We start from the raw sequence: 23,598 nt of genomic DNA on the forward strand, positions 1-23,598 counted from the left end.
CTTGCTTTACAACCTAAAACCTGAATCGCCTGAAGCAGCTTCCCAAACACAGAGATTCCTAAATAAGCTCCTGTTCTGTGTGAGATTTCAAGGCCACCTGGGTGTGATCCAAGTTGAGCTTTGAAGGCTTTTCTGGTCCTTGATTAGACCAGAACGTGATGGAGGAATGGCTAAAGCCTGCTGACGGGGTGAAAATTTACAAATTCACACACAAATGCACAACACTGGACCTGCTGCCTGACAAATGCTAGGTTTGGACAAAATATAAAGATAATGGTTAAACCATTCACAGAAGTATCTTCTTTAAAATGGCAAATTCATTGTCATAAGATTTGGACTTGCAACAACAATCCTCCGTGGCCTTTAAATTTACATCAAGGTTGCAGAAGATGTGCCAAATACCATAATAAAAAAATCTACTGTACTTTGTTAATCACTTTAACACTTTATTACTGTAACAAATACACAGATACCAAAGGGCAAAAATGTTCTCTTTTCTAATAATTTTATTTCAAGTAAGAAAAACAAACAGCAATAGACTGAAGAGATACATAAAAGCTCATTCAGTGCCACCTACTGGTCAAAAAGGATGAATTTCTGATATCAAAAAACCCTCTTGCCATTATTTTAACCAAAATAAAATAACTAACTGAACACAACAGTCACAGTAACCTAAAAGATCTAATAAATAATAGTAAAACTCACAGAAAATCAGTATCCAGCAGTTCAGATTATAGTGTTGTTGTTTTTTTTGTTTGTGTTTTTTTTTGCCTGTTTAACTAATTGCCACAATTAACTGGTTCAGTCTCACTGCTTTCATCAACCTGTTACCTGCTGGTGGTAGGCCAGGTTAGCAGTTACCTTGGGAACATAGTGAAATGTAGTAGCTGAAGGACCTGAACTAACCACAGGAGATGGTTAATTCAAATCCAATACAAATGAGTTCATGTTGCCCAGAGAGCCTTTTGTTTAGAGCAGAGCTAAACACACAATAATGGAAACTTTATCTAAAGATACATTTCAACATACACTACCAACTACCAAACCTTTGACTCGTACTGTAAATGATGGACATAATGTCAGACAACAAATGAAGAAAGTATGAATGTGTTCTTGGTCTTAACTGAAGTGCTCTTCCATGGAACTCCATGGAACATTTCACTGTAAGCAGAATCAAATACTAATAGCTCTTTATAGGAAACGTCCCAGGAAATCATTAGCAAGTCATGGGGCATTACCTAGAACAGACAAGAACCTCAGCTGTGAAAATGTGTACACCCAGCACACCCAGCCTAAATATAATTCAACTTCTTATATATCCATTTAAAGGTAAAATGGCAAAGGCACAACTTATTTTCTTGATGCCAACAGCTGTGATACTATTGAACACATACTACGTCCTAATGAGTACCACCCACCAGAACACAGGTCATGTTAATAGTGAAGAGGAATATAAAGCGTACTTCACAGACCGTCTTTATCAAACATGTTGTACTTAACTGAAAGGTCAAAGAAAATACTACACAAAAATATTCTCTGTTTATTATTACGGTGGTTGAGAATTGGTTCTAAATGACTCTATTGCAGAAGAAAGGTGAACACACCCTCTGAGATGTGCTTTGGAGTTAAAGTACAATACATTATACATATACAGCACTGGTCAAAAGTTTGGATTCAGCTTAATTTTCCAATTGTTATAACATGTATGTTGTTTACCGTAATGGACTTGTAAATTAAAGCATAACACAAGCAAACATTTGAAGAGTTAAAAAGATAACTATGGGGTCCTTTGAGTTAACTAAATTTAATCGAAATGTTTGACTCGTTCATGAGCCTAGCATCTTTCTACAACTGAAATCAAATAAAGTTGGGATAGATAGCACAGTTGCAGACGTTCCCACAAATGTGTTGCACCTGTACATTTCTTTGCAAAATGATGTTACCCCACACTTTTGACCAATAATGTAATAACACTGGTACAATAGGGCGTGTTCAGTCTACCATCCATCCATCCATCCATCCATCCATCCATCCATCCATCTTCTATACTCACTTATTCCTTAACCAGGGTCACAGGGATCTGCTGGAGCCTATCCCAGCTCTCTTTGGGTGAAAGGCAGGGGTACACCCTGGACAGGTCACCAGTCCATCACAGGGCAGTTCAGCCTACTATTTGTATTTAAATAATATATATGTGCTTAAAGAAATATATTTCTCAGTACAATGTAATGTTTATTTAAACAATGTCACATGTAGTAGGAACAACTGTAAATGAGACGATTGATTTCTTCTCTGAGCATACATGTGATTAATCATGCTGGCTCTTAAAAACTGCTTTTCAGTATTGCTTTTGCAGTACAAGTAAGTTGCTAGATTAAAATGTATTGCTGACAGTCAGCAAAGAACACTTTGCTGTCAAGCTGGCTCATTAACAGTTTGATAGATACAGGCCTCAGTGAATGAACAGGTTAATATTGCTGAGCATGAGTCCATAAGTGGCATTTTAAGTGTGCACTCTGTAGAAATCCTCTGCCACAGACTTCACACTGGTGTGGTCTCTCTCCGGTGTGGCTTCTGATGTGCTTCTTCAGATGTCCGCTGTGGGTGAAACTTTTACAACAGTAAGAGCAACAGAAAGGCTTCTCGCCGGTGTGAATCCTCATATGTATCTTCAAATCTCCTTTCCGACCGCACTCTTTCCCACAAACATGGCAGCGATGCGGCTTCACTCCGGTGTGTCTGGTCATGTGCTCAGCCATGGCTGTGGTGCTGTTGTAGTGTTTCCCACACACTTGGCAACATTTTGAGACCTTATGTGATTCAAAGTGCAGCTTAAGACTCTCGTTGGACTCCAAGGTCCTTCCACACACAGCACAGAGGACGCCTGCATACTTCGAATGCAAGCGAAAAGCATGATTTATCAAGCGACCGTTAGAAGAAAAAGACGTACTGCACACATAGCAACGGTAGTCAGACGCAGCTGAATTCAAATGAGACAACTCTGTGGATTCTCTGGAAGTGATAATAGAACTCCGGTTTTGTTCTGTCTGTGTTTGGTCTGATAGAAAATTTGCAGCAGATCTTTCACCTTCCCTACTACCTTGGACGCTGTCATTTTGAATCAGAGTTTGTAGAGACTGGGTTGAAGTGAGAGGTAGCATGAACTGTTCAGTTTTAGTTTCCTGCAACTCGTGAAGCTGCTCTGCACTTTCACTGTTTTGAGCCTCTGGTTGCAATGTCAGTTTTGTCTGCTCATTTTTCTCCCACACAGATGAATGAGGTAGGTATAAAACAGCAGCATCCTTACACTCTGAAACCTGTTCTTCTTCTTGCTGACTCTCTTCCACTTTGATAGGTCGAGGCTCTGCGTCCCTCTGAGCTCGGCTCGGCTCCTGCTCACTGGGCTGCTGCTCAGCGGTAATTTCCTTTTTACAGATAGGTGATAGCTGAGAGAAGTCTAGAGGGGACATGTAAAGAGCTTCAAATTGATGCATCTTTCGCATTTTTATTTTCTTGTCAGTTTTATCACCAAAGTAGGAATTAAGCTGTGAACGATGCAGGGTAGAACCTGGCAATATCAATACATCTCGATTAGGACTGCAACTAATCAATTCATTAAATGACGAATCTGTTGATCACTTTGTCAGTTCATTAATCATTTTGTCCACGAAATGTCAGAAAATACAGAAAATGCCTGTGATATATTCCCACAACTCATCCTAAAATATCTCAGGACAGAAACAGCAAATCTTCATCATTTCTGCTATAAAAACTATTTCAACATGATTTACTGACTGCATGTTGCAGTACTGAATGTTTAGGCGTAAAAAGAATAATATTAATGCCACAACACTGAGTGATGTTATAAAAACACACATAATGTACAGACCTGGTTTCTGGTCTGACACAAAGTCCAACAGCAGACCCCTGAGTCGTTCAATCTCCTGCTGAGAGCTCCACGCTTCTTCTTCATATTTTGCAATTGTTCTTTCAAAAAACTGAAAGATTTCATCGGCAGCAGCTGTCAGTCGCTCGTTTACGAAAGCTCTAAGATGCTGCGGAGTCGACATTTTAATATATATGAAATATAAATGTGAGTGAAGCCAAGAGGAGGTTTTACAGTCAGTTGCGTCTGATGTTTGCTAACAAGCTAGGGAAGTAAAAATAAACAAACTAGAGTGCGCATGTCCGATATCTGCTGCCCCCTGCAGGACAACATAGGGTATGGACGACATCTAAGTGGACCCCAGAGGTCCAGTGAGTATCCAGACCCTTGAGTGAAAGTACTAATACACAACTTATAAATACTCCATTACATTTAAAAGTTAAATGTTGTTGCAGTATTCTCATGTTTCTTGAGACATTGCTGTGAAACACACTGTAAATAAAGTTGAGGTTGAAAAGTATCTGACACAAATTTTCATCAACATAAAACCACTGACATAAAATCAGTGTTACTTTAAGAAAGTATGACCTTAACCTTAACTTACAGTACAGGTGGTAGTCAATAACCGTGACGTGACAGAAGCCAAATATGTTCCCAGAAAAAAAGGGCAATGTGAAATGCCTGTAGGATCAGGATCTTTTAAAGTGGAGCCTGAGTCGTGACCTGTGCCACTGCTGCATGTGGTCCTTCTTGTCCACCCACTTGACCATCTGTCCAAAGCTGGGCTCAAATGGGATGAAAGGACGGTCGTGATATGTGAGCTGTGCTGGCACTGTGCGTCCCCATATGTAGCAGATACATAAAAACACAAAGAAAAATGACCAGTATGCAAAAAAAAGAGTAAAGAAAAACAAACTTTGAATTAATGGATTATAGCTTTTCATTGTTTTTGTGGAGTGTATTGTTTCATGTCTATGTTTTATATTTTAATGAGCCATCATTAAAGAAGGAGTGTAGCACCATAGACACACAATGCTCCACAATGTGATCTACAGGCCACTTGCATGTATTTCTAATCACCACCAGAGGGAGTCAAGTGATTCCAGATAGATAATTTAATGCAGTTAAATTTGATCAAATATCTGCAGCAAAATGAGAGAAAACAGAACATATTGCATCATAGGCTTGTTCAGGACCAGTAATTTATACTCTTGCTTCGATCTTTTCATAAGACATCAGTGTGGACAATACTATAATAGTCACTTGAAAGTCATTTGAAAATTGAAATTGTATACATAGAGTTATTTCACTGTCATATTTGTTTTCTCATCCTTACATTTGGCTTGTTTTTTTCTCTGGTTTTAAGTGATTGTTCTACACATTTCCCATCAATTAAAGTAAGGTAGCTTCGTTTGCATGGGCATTAAAAGTTCAAATGCAATTAATTAATTAAAGTCATTATAGTCATTCTGAAATCCCAGTCACCTCCCCCTGAAAACATCTGAGCTAACATCTGAGCTGGGACTGGATCTACCTGCTGTGACACCACAGCACACAAATATAAAACTGTGCAGAAACGCATTTGTATTTTTATTGACCACAGCAATACTGTGATGACCTGTCGTGGATCGAGTGCTCTCGGGCTTGACACACCTCCAAAGTAGTGGGAGTGTCTGCAGAGATGATATAAACGATCAAGATGATTCACTTCAGTTTCCATGCACTGTTCTAGTCCATAAAACTACAGTTTGCTAATAAATGTTTTAAACTCTTGTTTACTTGAATCCCCACTGAGCTTAAAAGTGATTTATTTTTCTGATGCATGAAGCTGCAGCTGCGTAAACGTTGCATGTTTTCATGTTCATTTATAATCGTGTGACACTTGTGCGCATGTGCGAGGTGTGCTACTTCCTGGCGTCTGGACGTTGCCGTGGAGTGAACGACCTGACGCTGAAGTCAGCTTCACACTCGACAGTTAAGGGAAAAGTTAATGGTTTTTGCAGCAGTTAATGTTGTGAAAGCCTTAACGCAGTTTTGTGTTTTTGAAATCTGTATTTTGTTGTATTTCTTCATTAGGAACATTGCTGTAGGCCTGTTTGTAAAAACTGTTTTCATATATATAGAACAAAAGAGTCACAAATGTGAAAATAGTCTTGTCTTAAGATACTCGCTCCCTGTCAATCTGGTCCAAGTCTCGGCATAGTGGTTTTTGATCTGATGTGGCCCACACAGGAAAAACTAGAAGCTGTGTTTTGAAACTTCCCTGAATGAATCCACTCCAAATGTGACAAATGTGTCAACCTGGTTATTTTTGAGCTTGACATGGTCCATTGTGGTCTGGATGCAGGAAAAAGTAATAACATGGTATTTTAAGCTTAATATAGCATTATAATATACCCTTACATAAATGTATAGTTAAAGTAAATTTAAGAAAAACGTAGGCATATTTCCAAAGTATGCAGTAATCATTTTGTACACAGATATATATAATATACTTGTAAGTGTAGAATTTAATGAGTTCTTGGAACTAGTTTATATGAAAAAGTATACTTTAGATGTAAGAGTAGTGAAGTTTGAGTACACAGCTAGTTTGCATTCAGCAGTGTAGTATTACAGTGTAGTACTATAAGTGAACTTACAGGTGGTGGTGGGTGATTACTGCACAGTTTTGCTTTGTTGCCAACAGTCCTTTATTTATGAAAGGACCACAGCAAGCTCACTCCGACTAGGAAGGCAACACAATGCAGCAGATTGTAACACTAACAAAACAAAAAGCATGACCCAAAGTGACCCCTGATGGGAAAACAGGCAGTAGAAAAACTTGTGTGTTTCCAAATAAAACAAATATGTTTAGCTATGATGACTATGTGTTCACAACACATCAAAAGACAGATATTGTGGTTTTCTGCTTTATGTTTAATTGTCCCTTAATTTTCCCCTTAGGACTCGAGTGAGAAGCGAACTTCAGCCTCTCAGTGTCCTCAGCGATCTTTGTTGCTGCAGCGCAGCGCGGGGCGAAAGGACGCACAACATTGTCAACCAGGGACCCAGCTGAAATGTCGGAAAGTGGGAGTCAGGAACCTGCCGGGGCCACGAACGGCAGCGGGACCGGGGGCTCGACGAAACGGGCACCTAGACCGTCCGTCGGCAACAAAGTGACCGTGGTGCTGGGCGCTCAATGGGGCGACGAGGGGAAAGGAAAAGTTGTGGATCTGCTGGCACAAGACGCGGATATGGTGTGCAGATGTCAGGTTGGTTAGCCCCCGGTGCCGCACTCACTTGTCAGGCATCCGCTCCCGGTTAGGAAGCCCCGGCAGCTCAGTAACCAAACCACCGGGTCTGTAACACGCGTCAAGTTTAGCGTCAGGCTGCTAAGTTAGCTAAGGCAGCATGTCAGTCAGTGCGCTGTTCGCGGCGTTTTGCTAATGTCACCTTGAATCCCTGCTAGCTGCTCGGCTCCTCACACACCTGCAGGGCTGTGATCACCTGTGTGCTGTCGTGTGCACATGACAAGGCAGGTGATGCCCCCCCTGGGGAGCTGCAGCCAGCAGGTGCATCACTTCAGAGGGGGGTTTTCTGGCCCCCATTAGCGCCTTAAAGCTCCTCACCCCGTTAGCACAGCGACTCCACTGCTGCTGGTTTCGAGTCATCTGAACCGAACCGGGTTTTCATTCACAGACTGGTGTGAATATGATTATTGTGAGTATTGCAGAGTCCTGGTCGTGTGAATGGTTTTGAAGCCATCAGCCACTTTCTGATAAGGTCACAGAGTCTGGGTTTACAAACTCTTATCAATAGGTTTGTTAATGGCTTAGAAATTGATTACAGCTGTTTTCAGGTTATAGTTATAAATACGGCATTTAAACGATTAGTGCTGCAGGACATCTGAACCCAAATCAATTTATAATTGACTTACTAGCATTAACAACTGCACGCTGAATGGACTGTTTAATCGATAATTGAGTTAATTGTAAATTGGCTAATTAGAAACTGGCGAACCCAAGGTGCATAGACAAGTAGAGCAATGTCATTTCGAAAACATTTATTTAAAGAGAACAAACTGATGCTAAGAGTATTTTTTTCAAAGAATCAGCGATTGGCTTGCCAGGTTGTGGGAAGTCCCCCATCAACATGACACTTTGCATTTCTTTCTTTAAAGAATAAGGCTGCAGATATTCTATATTTTCTATTATTTTTCAATCAGCCCTATGAAAATAAACAGTAAGTAAGAAAGTACATGGACGTATACATATATACTGTCCATTATACACAATGTACTGCTTTGTGGGAACTGTATCTACACCACCTTATTGTTTCACACAGGCTGGTCAGGGGAACAGTGCAAAACAGAGCAATAAGATGTGATGTGATACATGTGTCAATAAAATGTATGTCATTGTTTCAGAACAAACAAACTGATGTTGCTTCCCTGTCAATCTAACATTAGTAATTGATGTTTAAAGTGCTCGTAGCTGTACTGTGCTGTGTACTGACACACAGTTTGTCTGGGTGTCTGCTAAACTTGAAAAGCTTTAGAACACCTTGGAATCGGTTTCTTCAAAACAAGTTTTAAAAGGTATTAAAAGTCTTAAAAGTCTTTTCTCCTGTGATGGACTGGCCATGTGTGCAGGGTGTGTCCCCCCCCACTCTCCTAACACTGGCTGGAATTTGCTCCATCCCACCACCCTGATAGGATAAACGGTAGATAGTGGATAGATGGATGGGATTATCTCCTTTCTGCCATTGATTCTGATATTAGTCAAATGTTTCTGTATATGATTGCAGGCTGTCACTGCTGTGACAGTGTTTGTGCTGCAGGAGACCATCAGTCAGCACAGTCAGACCTGTGGCAAACACTGTCACAATGCTGCGAGCTACAGTAACAAGGATACACATCAGTTTGGAGCAGCCAAGTGTCAGTTCTAACAAAAACTGAAATTAATTCATAATAGATTTATCCACACTTTGTTGATTATCTCTGTCCAGGTTGTGGAAATGGAATTAACCTTATCGTTATTGTTGGATGCTGCAGGGAAGATCTGAAAAATCTGATATAATAATGAATAATTGGGGTATAAATAGTCCTGTAATGTATTTCATCATACAAAGTATGATGGTGAAATGGGCATTAAATTTCAGTCTATTTGATATTAAAAAGGTTGTAGAAAATCTAACTTGTTAAAGTTGCAGAGACCCTGGTGTGTTTTTGTGTCAGGCTGTATTCAGGCTGTGTCCCATCCTTAAATGGATGTGGGGAGCACATTTGCTCAGTGGTCTATTTTCTTCCACTGTGTTGAATTTGCAGGTAAATTTGGTGGATTGGAGACTCTAAAATGTCATTTGACGTGACACGGCCAGAGCTTTCTCTACTCTTTGCCAACTGTGTAGTGGGAAAATTCCTGGTCCTGATCTCCCTAAACAGGGAGCAGGTGAAACAGTGATAGAAACCAGTAGGCAGGCAGGGCTGAATCCCTGCCTAAAATATTTTAAAAGCTTCTGCTGTGATGGCCACGAGCCTCTTACAAAAATGTTTTCCATTTTACACATGCCATAGCCACTGAGGTCTGGTCATATTTGGTCTACTAGTCTCTGACAATTAACTGTATAGAGTATATTCACTGTCTGTCTGAGCCTTGTGTTTTGGCAACAACACATTTGTGAACAGCTCAGTGTGGTGGTCTTAGCTTTCACTGAATAGACTTCAAAACCTCACAGGTCTCTGGCTCTCAGCGGGGGTCTTGATAGAGACTGTGCATATAAAAATATCTATTCCTTCTTGTCTGTTGATTAATTGACTTGATTTGTTGTGGCTCTACTGGGAAGCATTTACCCCAAATTTCCTCTGTGCAATTCAGCCTCACAGATTCTGAAGACTCTTAGGCTTTCAATCTTTTCAGATATCAAATATTTCATATAGTTTGTCTACCTAAAATATCTTTTGGACCAGGATTTTTCTTTTACTTTCATTGTGACGATGATAAACACTGTGATTTGCAGATAATGAAAATGATTGTTGCTGCTGAGCACCATCTTCCTTTGTTTCCTTATTAACCCGTCCATTCTTGCTAATCTTTGGCTGCTCGTGTTCAGTCTTTGCAGTTCAGCAGGCTGTTGTCCCTGCTGGAAACAAGTTGACATAACAGAGATTCTCCTGAGCTTCAGAGCTTCCTATTCCCCACAGTCCTGCCAATGCAGGAGCACGTAAAAATAAACTGCTTTCTGGCAGTGGTCCTGCACAGTGATCCCACTGTACATTATGGTGTGTGAGTATACATTCGCTGGTGGCTTGTTGATGTGTCAGTGAGTGGTAATGTGCTGGAGAACATGGCGTTGATCTTTTTATAAAACAGGCTTTGCCAGCAGTCTTGATTGGTTTTCCTTACAGTCCTTCAAGTCACACTTACCAATATCATGTTTCACCAAGTCAGTGAGACAGATACATTCTCCTCCTCTCACATTTAAGGCCCCAGTATACCTAGTTTTAGGCCATATTGGTTGAATAACATAAAACAAAGACAACACATGCTGTGGCTGTGTTAGAATTCACAGCTGAGGCTGCAGAAGGAAGAGGATGATTTAGAAGTGACTCTGGCACTTTAGAGCAACAGAAAACAAAAAAGGAAATGGTATGTTTGTTACTAAATAGAGGCAGAGTGGAGAAAGAGACAAATGTCTATCCGTAAATGAGGAGGATGAATGTGAGCCAGGAAGTGTAATGATTTTACAAAAAGAGCACCTGCTTTCAATAAACAAAAGCTGAATTTGTTAGTCAGTTAAAAGAAAAGTACTGTTTTGATAGTCAGTTACACATTTTCAAATGTTTTCAATTTTTCCATTTGCTGTCATTTCTAAGTTAGTAAATTGAGTGTCTTTATATTTTGGAGTGTTGTCCTGGCAGAACAAGCAATGTCAATGTGTTTCTGTGAGTGCTGGGAAAGTCTAATGGCATTTTTAATATCCTCTGACTTCAAGGGTCAAAACACTAAATTGATTAATCTAGAAAATCTGCAGCCAGAAAAAACTTAGCAAGAAAACTTAGTGAACTTTTAGTGCAACAGGATCCAGAGGAAAAACAAAAAATGAATTGTTATTGTACTAATGGCTCATTATGCTTTCACTTTGCTTGGAGATAAGAGACATATGAGCTGAGCTAGAGACACCCAGCTCAATACACAATACACAATGTATTGGATTGAGTTGCTAAGGATATCTGCTACAACAGAGGCTTGGTTGGCTAACAGATTTGTTGTTTCACTGGACTTTTTGGAACATAGTTCATAAGATCTTTCAAGACATGAAAGGGCTGATTAAAAGCGTCTGAAGCTCATTATACACCAGTTTAATGTGCCTACAGATAGACCTACTGGAAATAAATGACACAAGTTTCTCATCAATACTTGGAGAGCACAGGTGGTTGCCAACATAAGGGCATGACACCTCGAACCTGTTCAGGCTGTGGTTTCTCACAATGGCACCCTGCTGCTCAGAGACACGGTGTTATACACGACTGATGTGTTTGATGACATCTTGACTGAGGATAATTCAGTCTAGCACTGTACTAGGAGGTGGATGTGCCAAACAGCTCATCTTTCCTGACACGACTCTGCTACATCAAACCCACCACTGTGGCTGCCACCACAGTACAGTACCAGGTCAGATTCAGAAGTTGAGTTTCCTGTGATGGGAATAAGAAGCTGATCATGGGACTGTGAGAACTGGAGTTGGGCTCCATGGGGGAAGGGGTGGATCATAAAGTATCTAAAAAAGAGTAGCATCTGCTCCCCCACCCATCTGTTCCCCCTCTCCCCGTTCACGATACTGCTGTGGCCAGGAATATCCCCGTGTGGTTAAAGCACATGCTGGGCCTGATTTATATCCACAGGAACACTCTGGTCACCTTCGCTATTTTTATGTATATTGACAAACCAGTTATTAGGTTTATTAGTTATTACGTTTTGTACATGATTATGCAACGACAAAGATGGTAGGGTAACTTTTATAGAATATCTCTAAATTGCTTTTATCAAGTCTTGACAGGACATGTCCTTTGGCTTTGAGCTTATTGACTAGAAGATTATTCACATAATTTTTTCTATTTTTTTTCTGTATTTTCTTTCTTTTTATCTTATCTCTATTGTACCAACAATCCATTTAACTTTTCTACTGACACATATGACATTAGGTTTACACTGGATTGAGACCTTTAGTTGAAATGTGCATACATTGTGAGCAGGAGACTAGAATCGCAGACATACCGGACTAATAGGCAGTGGGTTTTGTATGTTGCTTGTTGATACTTGCCAACTATTCTGCCTCACTTCCAACTCCACCAAACAATGTTGCAGAGCCTCCGTTAGACTCGTGCCTCTCCATGTTTCTGTTTGTCTCTCCTCATTGGTCTCTCCCTCTTCTCTGTAGGGTGGCAACAACGCAGGACACACAGTGGTGGTTGACTCAGTGGAGTACGATTTTCACCTCCTCCCCAGCGGCATCATCAACCCCAAGGTCACCGCCTTCATTGGTGTGTAGTGCACACATATGCAAGCATTCAGGAATACTTAGATTCACAGTCTCATATGTATGATCTGTATGCTTACTGACATGCACACACCACACATCAGTTTTCTCACACACAGTTCCAAGGCCATCTCTCCTTGCTATTTTCTTTATCTAATAAAAGGGAGTCCTTTTATCCTGCTGCTCATCCAGTCTCCATTTTGCAGACTGCCTCAGAGAGTGCGATCAGTTTGACTCACAGCCAGACTGCAGGCAATGTCACATCCACACATCTGCAGTAATTTCATTAGCTAATGGTGTCTTATTTTTTTCTTTCTGGCTCCTAAACCTCCACACATTTGCACTTCCACATGAGACAGATGTATGATCTGTCGATACTAAATAATGATTCTGCTTTTTCACTTTCGATAAATGAAACATTAACACGTTCTGCAGGCTCAGGCACTCAAGAGACACTTGCACCAAGGTGCGACAAGTGCGACATGCATTTCATCAGTGTTGTTTGGGTGCTGGTCGTGGCATTGAAGACAAGAATTACAACACTGGAGAATAGACGACTTCATGCTAATTTCTAATGAGCTGAGCAGAAACACATTCATGGCCTCCAGCACTATGGTATCTTCCACATTTATTGCTAGTGTCATTTTTTAGCCTTCTCACATTTCTCATGTTTAATTTGGTCAAAGTAATTACTTCACCTCCTATGTTTAATGCAACCCAATTAAAAAGATAATTAGAGTCAGATGTTTTAATACCCTTGTGAACAAACTTCGTTTGGGCCAGCTCTGTCAAAGAGAAGAAGTGTTAGTTTACACCCGGGTTGGGCAACTCTGCTCCTTGAGGCCTGACCTGCTTGTTTTCCAATGACCCCTGACCTTCCCACTGCTGATTAGCTGGATCAGGTGTGTTCATTCAATCAGAAGCTGCCATATGTTGCCTTAAGAGATCACAGGCCAGCGGGTCTGGTACCACATGTGTAATTCATATTTCGATGGTGTCACTTGCAGGCCCAGCAATGAGTTTTTATGAAACAGATATATCTCTGTACACAACCATGAAACTTAATATAGTTTGATTTATTTGCTTTTTTTTTGCCTCAGGCAATGGTGTAGTGATTCACCTTCCAGGCCTGTTTGAAGAGGCAGAAAAGAATCAACGCAAAGGGAAAAGTGGGTGATGTACAGAGTATATTATACATACAGTATCTTATAGGCAGAACATTGAGTATGTATGTATTACCAGTGTGTATTTGTGTGTGTAGGTCTAAAGGACTGGGAGACAAGGTTGATCATCTCAGACAGAGCACATATTGGTAAGTTCAGCCAGGTCTGCCCCTGGACTCTTTTTAATCTGTGTGAATGTTTGAATGTGTGCATGCAAAAATGTGTGTGTGGATGAGTGAGCCTTGCTTTCTCTGAGGTGCGTGAGAGTGTGTGTCCCCTCTCTCCCTCCTCCACAGTGTTTGACTTCCACCAAGCGGTTGATGGCGTACAGGAACAGCAGAGACAAGAGCAAGCAGGCAAGAAGTAAGAAACCTGTCGCTTGAAAAATGGCTGCAGTATGTGCATGCATGCACGCACAGACACACACACGCCCACCCAACCACAAATACCATGTTCACAAACGTAGATGAGTCAAACCACGTTTTGTGTCTTCCGGACGAAGAATTTGGCTCATTTTCATGGATTTGACCCTTGGCAGTCATGACCAGCACCCACTGCAACATTCGGCGATGTGGATACACATTTTGATGCGGTCTGTGTTTGTAAGCCAAATACCAAAGACCAAAGCAGAATTTCATTTCACAAAACACTACTTTTTAGGATTCAGTTGCTGGTGCAGAGCAAATGAACTGAGAAACAGTCAAAACTGATCCTGATCTTTAGTTTCTACTTACATTTATGTTCACCTCCACAGTGACATGCATAATCTCAACACTGCTCTGCCTGGAAGTGTGACGAGATAACAGACAGGTGCAAAGCCAGGGGGATCTTTTCAACAGCAGAGAGAGCAGGTTTTATCACAGGTTCCTGGTTCGTGTATTAAATCCAATTCTGGAGTAGTCTCTTTTATTCCACACCAATTTAAAATAATTTACTTCTAATACATCATTCACCCAGTTAGTGAACAATAAGGACGCACGGTATGTGAGGAATGTTAAGCTGAGCCTGGGGAGTGTTCCGAATATTAAACTCAGGAGAAACCCAGTGCATTCCTGTTCAAAGCTGGGGTTTCTTTACCAGCTCAACAGCCTAAGCCCCAAACACGCAGCCAGCTAGTGTGTGTGTGTGTGTGTGTGTGTGTGTGAGTGAGTGTGTGAGTGAGTGTGTGAGTGAGTGTGTGAGTGAGTGTGTGAGTGAGTGTGTGAGTGTGTGAGTGTGTGAGTGAGTGTGTGAGTGAGTGAGTGTGTGTGTGTGTGTGTGTGTGTGTGTGTGTGTGTGTGTGTGTGTGTGTGTGTGAGTGAGTGAGTGAGTGAGTGAGTGAGTGAGTGAGTGAGTGAGTGAGTGAGTGAGTGAGTGAGTGAGTGAGTGAGTGAGTGAGTGAGTGAGTGAGTGAGTGTGTGTGAGTGAGTGTGTGAGAGAGAGAATGCCTTTTCACCAGGGTGCCTTAATAGCACAGTCATTATAAGCTTTCAGCAGATTGTTAGACAGGCTGGTGGATTTCACTTGTCCTGCAGACTCTGCTGCTGGAGCAGAACCAACCACTTTTAATTACCTGTCTTTGATCATACTTCTGTACTTTTACATAACTAAACTTATGGACTATGGAAATTTGATGTTTTTATTTATTTATTTTACTGTATTTTATATAGGTAAATAGTTACTTCAGGTAATGATCTGAGTACTTCTTCCAAAACTGCCAGCAAGTGTTAACCCTTCACTCATGCACTTGGTGATTGGATATCACATGTTTTACTTAAGCTGCTGCTAATGATGAAACCTAATAACCATAACGGATCTTTGGCTATTTCCGTTCTGTAGTTTGAATGTGCAGAGAGCAGATTTTGCTGTGCCAAGCCTTTCGTTTAAAAGGTCACTTTACAAGAAGTAGATGTTGAGTGTGTCATGTGGATATTGTCAGCTAGGTTAACATGCTAAATGGCTTTAGATAAACAAGTATTTCCATTTGACAGTTTAAAGATATGGCCTCAATGCTCAGTTTCAGACATCTCTCTCTAATTTATCACTCTATGATTTACTGGAGTTTGCAGCCATTTTTAGTGACATGAGAATGTTTCCAATGTCAGTCTGACGTCCACTGGAGGTCCTGCATGTTTGACCTTTAAATGATTATCTTTCATAAACATCACTTAAAGCTATGGTCCTGCCAGACTCAAGTTATTTTCCGTGAAGTTAAACCAGCCTGGTAGTTACATGGTGAGGACGTGTTAACTGTTGTGCAGTGATTATGTGTCTGAAACTGTAAAAAGACATGTTGTGAACTGAGATCACATGTTGATGCTACTTCTATTTGTGTTTTTTCCTCCCTCCTCGCTCGGCCTTACCCAGCCTCGGGACAACAAAGAAGGGGATTGGTCCAGTGTACTCCGCCAAGGCAGCCCGTAGCGGTCTCCGGATATGTGACCTGCTCGCTGATTTCACTCAGTTCTCTGAAAGGTCTGTTCCACTAGTACAGGATTATATCTCTGGTGTTCAATATTTCAGTATATTTACTCGGTAGGTTACTGATAACCCTCTTCAAAGACCATATGAGTTAAGTCTAGTTTGGTTTGGTTTTTTATCTTATAGGCCTTTTCACTGAAACACTCCTTGAACCAAGAAACTCAGAAACTACCAGCATTTCAAATGTGCACATGTATCTTATGTCCTTTGAAAGAACTTTCCCAGTAACATTTTTAGGAACTGAGGAGGGTTACCAGCATTTTTATCAGAAGAATATAAATCTAAACAACCATTAAGACCAAAAACAGCCCTGTGATAAAATAATGCAGGGGACTTGCTTTGAAATATGACCCAGGCTGTTCAAGTTGGAGCAACAGATCAATGTAAAGGCTTTTCCAAAGTCAAAGCACTGCAACGAGCCCTCACAGACAGGCTTTTACAACACGAACAGCAGCATTTCTTAGAAGAAATTCGATGTTCACACTACAAAGAATTGCTTTTTCCATTATTGGGCTATTTTTCAGCAGTGTTCATGACGGTTGTTTGGTTCCTGGGGCTCTTTAGTTTCTGGGACTTGTAGTTTAAAAGTGGGACTGAATCTCTAACGTACAGTAAAAAATGGCAAGCTGTGTTGTTTGTGAGCCTCCTGTGTTTATGGCCTCACTACAACATGGTGTAGAATTGTACCAAAAGAGTCTAGTTTTCCACTGATGGTGGAAATGAGTCAGAGGGAATGTTTTCTGTTGCAGGTTTAAAGTGCTGGCCCAGCAGTACAAGGCTATGTACCCCACTCTGGAGATTGACATCGAGGGAGAGCTAGTGAAATTAAAGGTAATTAAAAGCAAAAACCAAGGAGTATTCATGGAAAGTGGCTCAGGAAGAAAACTGTCCTCTCCACACTAACTTTTTGTATGTTGTTTGATTTTAGGACTATGTGGAGCAGCTCAAGCCCATGGTGAGAGATGGTGTGCACTACATGTATGAGGCTCTTCATGGTCCTCCTAAGAAAATCCTGGTAGAAGGAGCCAACGCAGCACTATTGGACATAGACTTTGGTCAGTATATCGCTGTGTGTACGTGTGAGGCACACCATACTCCTAACTTGTTTAGTTCTGCATATTTTGTCCTTTTGAAACTGCTTTGTGCTAAACTTTGCTCTGAGAAGAAACGTGTTGCCTAATTGCAAAGCGCTGTTCGGTGCATATACAGTGACCCAGTGATGTTGCCCTGAAAAACTTAAGCTTTGTGATGCTCTTTACAAAAGCCTGCTTCTTGGAGCTCACAGTAGTGATGATGGTAAGTTTGTTAACTGCTTCTGACGTGCTCTGCCATCCAAGCTTGACGTGCACGCTCACGGATTAGAACCACTCAAAGTCACTTGACTGTGCATGAGCACCGAGCCACCTGTATCAGTCACTGACAGTCAGAAATATGAAAGCATGTGTTTTTACCTCTCAGATAATGACACATCAGACTAAACATACTCATCTCTTATGTATTTTGTAGTAGTTGGAGTACGTCACTGCGACGGAGCAGTGATGGTTGTGATCAGATTAAATTACAGTTGAGGTGCAACAGTAGTTGTTACCAAAACATGCTTGTAATAACTGTCAGTTGAGAAACTCTCTTCCTGACCCAGCCTTAATTCTTCTCAAGACTTTGGAATCTGGGATCGTGTAAAGCTTCACTGTTTAGCTAAAGAGCACCTTGACATGACCTATGACTGCTGGTGGAAACGGGCTGCTGTGGGAAATCAAACTTGTTTGTCTTTGATTACACAACAACGTCTCTGAACACTGAGACGATCTGCATGTAGGCAGCTTCCAGCATCTAGGCGTGAAAACTTGATCCTTGTTTGCTTTTGTTTGTCAGTGGTTGAAAGACACTTTCTAAAGCCCATAAAGAGTTTCAGTGTTCGTGTCAGTCTGTAAACGGTTATCACCTCTGGTATGCTCACACAAAGGAAAGACCTGTGGGGTTGCTTTCAACTTCACTGAGGGCTTTGTTCTGTCAGACGGGCAAGATGCATTCTTTTTTAAGCTGCCCAGTAGCCAGTTTGCCTCCAGCCAACTCAGTCACACACTTTCAGAACATTTTACTTAACTGAGTGAGCTTTTTTGTCACAGACCAGTGAATGAAGGGAGAAGCAGGGTGGAGTTCTCAGTTTTAGGAAAGGTCAAAGCTGGGTCGGTCAGCCAGTTATAAATGTTCCCAACAAACATATAGGCTACGTCAGCATTGCGTTTTCTGAGATTTGGTCAACTGGCACCTGCAGTACAAATGAAAAGTATAATTGCTATTCACTCTGTGTGTTGTTGCAGGGACATACCCATTTGTGACGTCGTCCAACTGCACAGTGGGCGGGGTGTGCACGGGTCTCGGGATGCCACCTCAGAACGTCGGGGAGGTTTACGGGGTTGTTAAGGCGTACACCACCAGAGTGGGCATCGGAGCTTTCCCCTCAGAGCAGAGCAACGTAAGTGGGTGTGCTCAGTAACTTATACCACCCATCGTCATGCAAACAAGAAACATCAGTGCTAAGTCTTTTCAACAGTGTTTTTACAAGAAATATTCTAATCATCACCCAGTCAGTGCTTCAAGGATACATAGTAAGTCACAGGAGAAGCAGTGAATTTACAGCAAAGTTTAAAGCTGTACAGCTTTCAGCTCAGGTGACTCTGTGCAGTGTGTCGTCATACTAAGTGTAGTTGAGAAATCAGGAACATTTGAGGAGAAAACATATTCTTCATCCAAACCTTATACTGCCTACATGGTCAAAACATGGTGAAATAACTGGATGAGTAGTTATGTTTTCAAATAGCGCCACCCAGAGGAAATTAAGCTACACTGCCAGGAGTGTTAGCAAAGATTATATTTCATTTGTTAAGGTAAATAAATCTGTCTGTGACACCTGCTCATGAATGCAGAGGCTGATCATTAATAATTGAATGTTTGTGGTGACTGTTCATTCAACCATCACTCAAACCATGAAGATGTGTAGGAAGATCAGCAAAAACCTAAGATTCGTCTTGTTGTCATCAGGAGATCGGTGAGCTGCTTCAGACTCGAGGGAAGGAGGTGGGGGTGACCACAGGCAGGAAGAGACGATGTGGTTGGCTGGATCTGGTGCTTATCAAATATGCACACATGATTAATGGCTTCACCGCGTGAGTTTAGTGTGAATGTGTGTGTTTGTTCTGATTCAAGTAGTTTTATGTAGAAAAATTAAAAACAATATGCAAAAAAGGAACTTATTTATTTACTATCATTGTAGATTCATTAGCTTTTATATCTAAAGTTGCAAAAAAAAGAGAAAGATTTCTTAACAATAATTCCACTTGATATCTTATATATTTACAAATATGCACTTACAACGTTCCTGTTCCCTTTGCTCCCCCAGGTTAGCACTCACCAAACTGGACATACTTGACGTGTTCTCAGAGATCAAGGTGGGCGTAGCATACAAAGTCGACAACCAGATTATACCTCACTTTCCAGGTGAGCCGGTGTATAAATGAATACTTGTGTTAAAATAGATTACAGCGGATTTCAAGGGGAAGGATCTAATTTAAAAATATTTGAATTTAGAAACAACCGTACCTTTTATAGTTTCCACACACGTAACCAGGAGAGGATCATTGTTTGACATTCTTTCTAAACTGATGGCAGTGAAAAGTGCCATTGTTATATCTCTGCCTTCACAATATATTGTCTGTTTTGCCTTTTTGCCTTTTGCCTTGCCTCTTTCAGTCGATAGGATTATTTAAAGGGAGCCCCCATTTCCAGTCAGAAACATATTGATCTGTTGTCGTAGCTGTGTGTTTGCTGTCTCCTTATAAAGCTCATTGATTCTGTGCCAGCCAATCAGGAGGTGTTGCAGCGAGTGGAGGTCCAGTATGAGACGATGGCCGGCTGGAATAGTGACACCTCGGCCGCTAGAAGCTTTGACGAACTGCCTGAGAACGCCCAGAAATATGTCCGCTTCATTGAGGAGCATGTAGGAGTGCCTGGTATGACTACGTACACACACAATCACTAATCACAGAGAATACATTAAAAAAAGCATTTGAATCAACGCTTCAGGTTATTTATGTCCAATCTGATTGTGTCAGAAACACATAATCAGAAACAGGCTACTGTATAGACTGGTATATTTAATATGTCAGTTGTGTAGTTTAATTTCCTCCTTATTATCATATCACCCATTCTGTCTCGGTACTATCACTTTGAGCCCCACATTAAAATAGTTTTTAATCTTTATTATAATGGGCTAAATAAGGACTGAAACTGCTAATTCATCTGCATACTGTTTTATTGATTAATTGGTTGATTCCTCAGTATATAAAACTCAGTTTCTTTCAACCAATGGTGCAAAATAATTTGCTGCCTCATAAAAGAAAGAAAAGTCCTCCCTTTCAAGTCACGATGCTTATGATCTAATTGGTTATTAGTCATAAGCAAAGGCTTTACATGAGCGTAAGTAACTGAGTTACAGCTGGCTCTACAGTAAGCTGATTTTATTTACTGTCATGTTAACAAGATAACCTGTTTTTTGGCTTAGTGGATTACAGAAACCTGATTTCACCTCCTGAATTTCTTCCTTGCTCAGAGAGAAATTTGATTTATATTTGGATTTATAGTAACAAGGCTACTACAATGGATGTAAACACATTCTCCATTTACCTGCTTTCTGAGTGTAGCGGTTCCTAGAGTGCATTTAAAAATACTGACTGGCACACAGACCTGAGACCAGAACCCAGCGTCTGCTGTGGAGAAATAAACACCTACCTCTGCTTTTGTTATTTCCTCAGTAAAATGGATTGGAGTGGGCAAGTCTCGGGAATCCATGATCCAGCTTTTCTAGATGGAAGGAGGAGAAATGCAAACAAAGAGGTTACACAGCAGCAAATCTGCTGTACCCTTCTCTTCCTCCCCACCACACACACACACAGCCTACCTACCTGTCTCAACTCTCCAACAGAGACACGGCCCACATGTCTGTTCTTAATGCTTTATCACTGTACCATCAGAGACTCCCATGTTACAGACTGGACCTCTCTGGATCAGACATCTATCACACTGACCTCCCTGTATGAATGATTTCCAACATCTACACCTGGACATTGAACAGTTCCCTGGTCAGGTCCCTCTTTAATTTGTCCCAGTGTAAAAAGTAGCTATTCATTTCAGACATACAGTATATCAGGTCTGAGAGCCAACCTGAGGGAACAGACTCAACACGTGCAGACAAGGGATCTCTGCCTGGAGGAACTGTCCACAGATGTTTGGTTGTGTATTTTTGTGAATCTATTCTGTGTTTTAAATGTGCTGTGCCAGTCCAGTAAATCTGTTTTTTCAAAGTTTTAACCTCAGCACTTTAGATGCTTTGGACTGTATCTGCTTTATGTTTTATTCTTCCAGGTGTACGGCACATTTTGACATGGTAAAGGGATCCTTGAATATTTTAAATATGTCTTTTTGTGTTTGTTTTGTCTTCAGACAGATGTTAAAGACTTCTTCTATTGCCTTGGTATTCAACCAAAAACACTTGCTTTTACATTTCTGGTAGCTAGCAGTTGCTTCCACTGGATTCTATCGATAAAATGTTGACACATCTTCCCGTACTGTAAGAAGGCTCATGTTTTTGGTTTTATTTTAGCAGGTGGGTTTTCCATGAACTATCCTTTTTTTGGAATGATATTGTGGCAGCAACTATCCATTCACTTGCTTGTGGTTGTTTAGCTTATTATCATCATTGATTCCTTTTCAACTTTTTTTGGTGCAATGTTCTGTTAAAGAGTAGGCAGAGGCAGCAATCAAACTTTTAAACAAAACAAGAGTAAATGGTTTGATAACTACTATTTCAGACACTTGGTTGTCTTCCTCATTTTTTGTTCAGTCTTCTGCCAAACCACAGTATGCTTTCAGAAATTCCAGTTATAGCTCAGTCGTTTATAATTGCAATTGACTGATGAACAGCACATTATTCTTACAGTTTTAAATCCACATCGAATTTGTCTTCTGGTCTTTGAATATTTGGGCACTCCAGCGTTATAATATTGGTCTTCCAAAAGGTCTGGGGACTCACAAGATAATTTTTTGTTCAAAGCTGAAGCAGCAGGGGCCAAGATATCAGCATTTCATTGTTTCTGGTAAGATCCAAGCTCCTCAAATGCTTGTTCTGCCTTTAACTTAATGCTCATCTTTAATTATGGCACATCCGTGGGATGGGAAAAGATTTCCATCTTAGTGATTTGTGAATGTTACATTCAACAAATCAAGCTTGTTGTATGACTATAGAGTTTGTCACCCGAGAGGTAAAAACTACTATGCACCAATGCTGTATTCATTCAATTTGGCTTTATATTACCTTACATTATAAAGCTGAACATTTTAAGAGATGTGCCAGATTCCCATGTGTCACTTGGATGCTGATGTGAAAAGTCACAGCTGTTTTCAAAGGCTCCTGTAAACTGAACTCATGTGTAAAATAGGAGGAGTGCTCCTTTAGTGAGCACCACTCTTCAGGTTGAGCTGAAGCTCCTGAAACAAAACAGCTCTGAATGTAAAACTTAAGTTTTGTTAAGAAAATTGCCATACACTGTTTTACAAATTGCCCATTAAGTAATATTTGTAATTTTATGACCTATTTTTATTTATATTACAGACAATATTGGAGGCATTATTTACAGCCCAGTGTGCTCATGCTGTGAATAAGTTATATATCATAGTTTTTCCAAAACAAAGTTAAGTACAAACATTATATCATTAGATTTGACTGATCTGATCTTTTTTCTCCATTTTTCCAGGAAGCATTTAGTCAAATTATCAATATATAACTTTGGAATAAAATCTTTGTCAGTCGGTTATATATAATGGTATGTAAACCAGCTGTTCTCTGGTGACTCACATACAGTCTGGACCAGTTCTCTCAGGACATCAATTAAAAGAAATTTAAAAAATACTAGCTCTTCAGTTTTGTCTTGAGATTGTATATAAAATTTGAAATTTGTTTTCTGAATTTCTTACAATGAAAACTATTGATGGCAAAAGTAACTCATTCAATTCAAAGGGAATCACTGACCCACGGGTGCTCCTTTCAGCCCTGTGGTGCTGGTTAGGGGTGATAAAAAGCAGTGAACACTTATCTCTGCTGCAGTGTATGTTTGCCATCTCTGAGCCTGTATCTCCTATTTCCTAACAGCAGCTCTGTGTGCAAGTTTGTCTGCTTCTGTGTTGAATGAACATTTATCCCTTTACTTGCTCACACTGCCAACGTTCACTGAATCCCCTTTCACACACTCCTACCTTGGCATCTGATTAAGACTGAATGAATGTTTTAGGCTACATACGCACAATATACACACAAAATCCCTCAACACACAGTAACTGCTGTTCTTGTTTAACCCCTTTACATGCAATCTTCCCCTTTTTGTTTACAGTGAAGCCATTTTTCAGGTTAAAAAAAAATCATTTCATTTTTCATTTCACATTTTCAAGTAATGTATCCTGACATGACATTTAGTGTCATTGGAAACTTTGGGATCTTCACTACAATTTCAAATAAAGTTC

At 40.5% G+C, this 23,598-nt stretch overlaps 2 protein-coding genes across 3 annotated transcripts; one reads left to right on the forward strand and one right to left on the reverse strand.

The window, feature by feature from the left end:
- Positions 1–2,265: 2,265 nt before the first annotated feature.
- LOC113131379 (zinc finger protein 286A-like) lies at positions 2,266–4,141 on the reverse strand. The gene is made up of 2 exons (XM_026308539.1): positions 3,890–4,141; positions 2,266–3,457 (listed from the first exon to the last, which is right to left on the reverse strand). Exons 1-2 carry the CDS (start codon positions 4,068–4,070, stop codon positions 2,469–2,471), a joined length of 1,170 nt encoding a protein of 389 aa, XP_026164324.1. The 5' UTR covers positions 4,071–4,141; the 3' UTR covers positions 2,266–2,468.
- A 2,692-nt stretch (positions 4,142–6,833) lies between these two features.
- On the forward strand, positions 6,834–22,990 carry adss2 (adenylosuccinate synthase 2). 2 transcript variants are annotated; one of them, XM_026308537.1, is made up of 13 exons: positions 6,834–7,137; positions 12,305–12,407; positions 13,504–13,572; positions 13,665–13,715; positions 13,863–13,929; positions 15,913–16,020; positions 16,776–16,857; positions 16,955–17,081; positions 18,348–18,502; positions 19,069–19,193; positions 19,427–19,524; positions 19,887–20,036; positions 20,838–22,990. In XM_026308537.1, exons 1-13 carry the CDS (start codon positions 6,943–6,945, stop codon positions 20,888–20,890), a joined length of 1,383 nt encoding a protein of 460 aa, XP_026164322.1. In that variant the 5' UTR covers positions 6,834–6,942; the 3' UTR covers positions 20,891–22,990. The 2 variants fall into 2 exon arrangements, with proteins under 2 accessions (XP_026164322.1, XP_026164323.1); XM_026308538.1 differs by lacking the exons at positions 6,834–7,137; positions 12,305–12,407; positions 13,504–13,572; positions 13,665–13,715; positions 13,863–13,929 and adding an exon at positions 15,169–15,780.
- Positions 22,991–23,598: the final 608 nt, after the last annotated feature.

The sequence above is a fragment of the Mastacembelus armatus genome, chromosome 15, assembly GCF_900324485.2.
Source record: "Mastacembelus armatus chromosome 15, fMasArm1.2, whole genome shotgun sequence".
Classification (NCBI taxonomy): domain Eukaryota; kingdom Metazoa; phylum Chordata; class Actinopteri; order Synbranchiformes; family Mastacembelidae; genus Mastacembelus; species Mastacembelus armatus.

Coding starts and splice junctions, on each gene's coding strand:
- adss2 (XM_026308537.1), top strand. CDS start 6,943: ATGTCGGAAAGTGGGAGTCAGGAACCTGCCGGGGCCACGAACGGCAGC. Junction 13,573..13,664: donor GAATCAACGCAAAGGGAAAA/GTGGGTGATGTA, acceptor TTGTGTGTGTAG/GTCTAAAGGACTGGGAGACA. Junction 17,082..18,347: donor ACTATTGGACATAGACTTTG/GTCAGTATATCG, acceptor GTGTTGTTGCAG/GGACATACCCATTTGTGACG.
- LOC113131379 (XM_026308539.1), bottom strand. CDS start 4,070: ATGTCGACTCCGCAGCATCTTAGAGCTTTCGTAAACGAGCGACTGACA. Junction 3,458..3,889: donor TGTGTCAGACCAGAAACCAG/GTCTGTACATTA, acceptor TGTCCCCTCTAG/ACTTCTCTCAGCTATCACCT.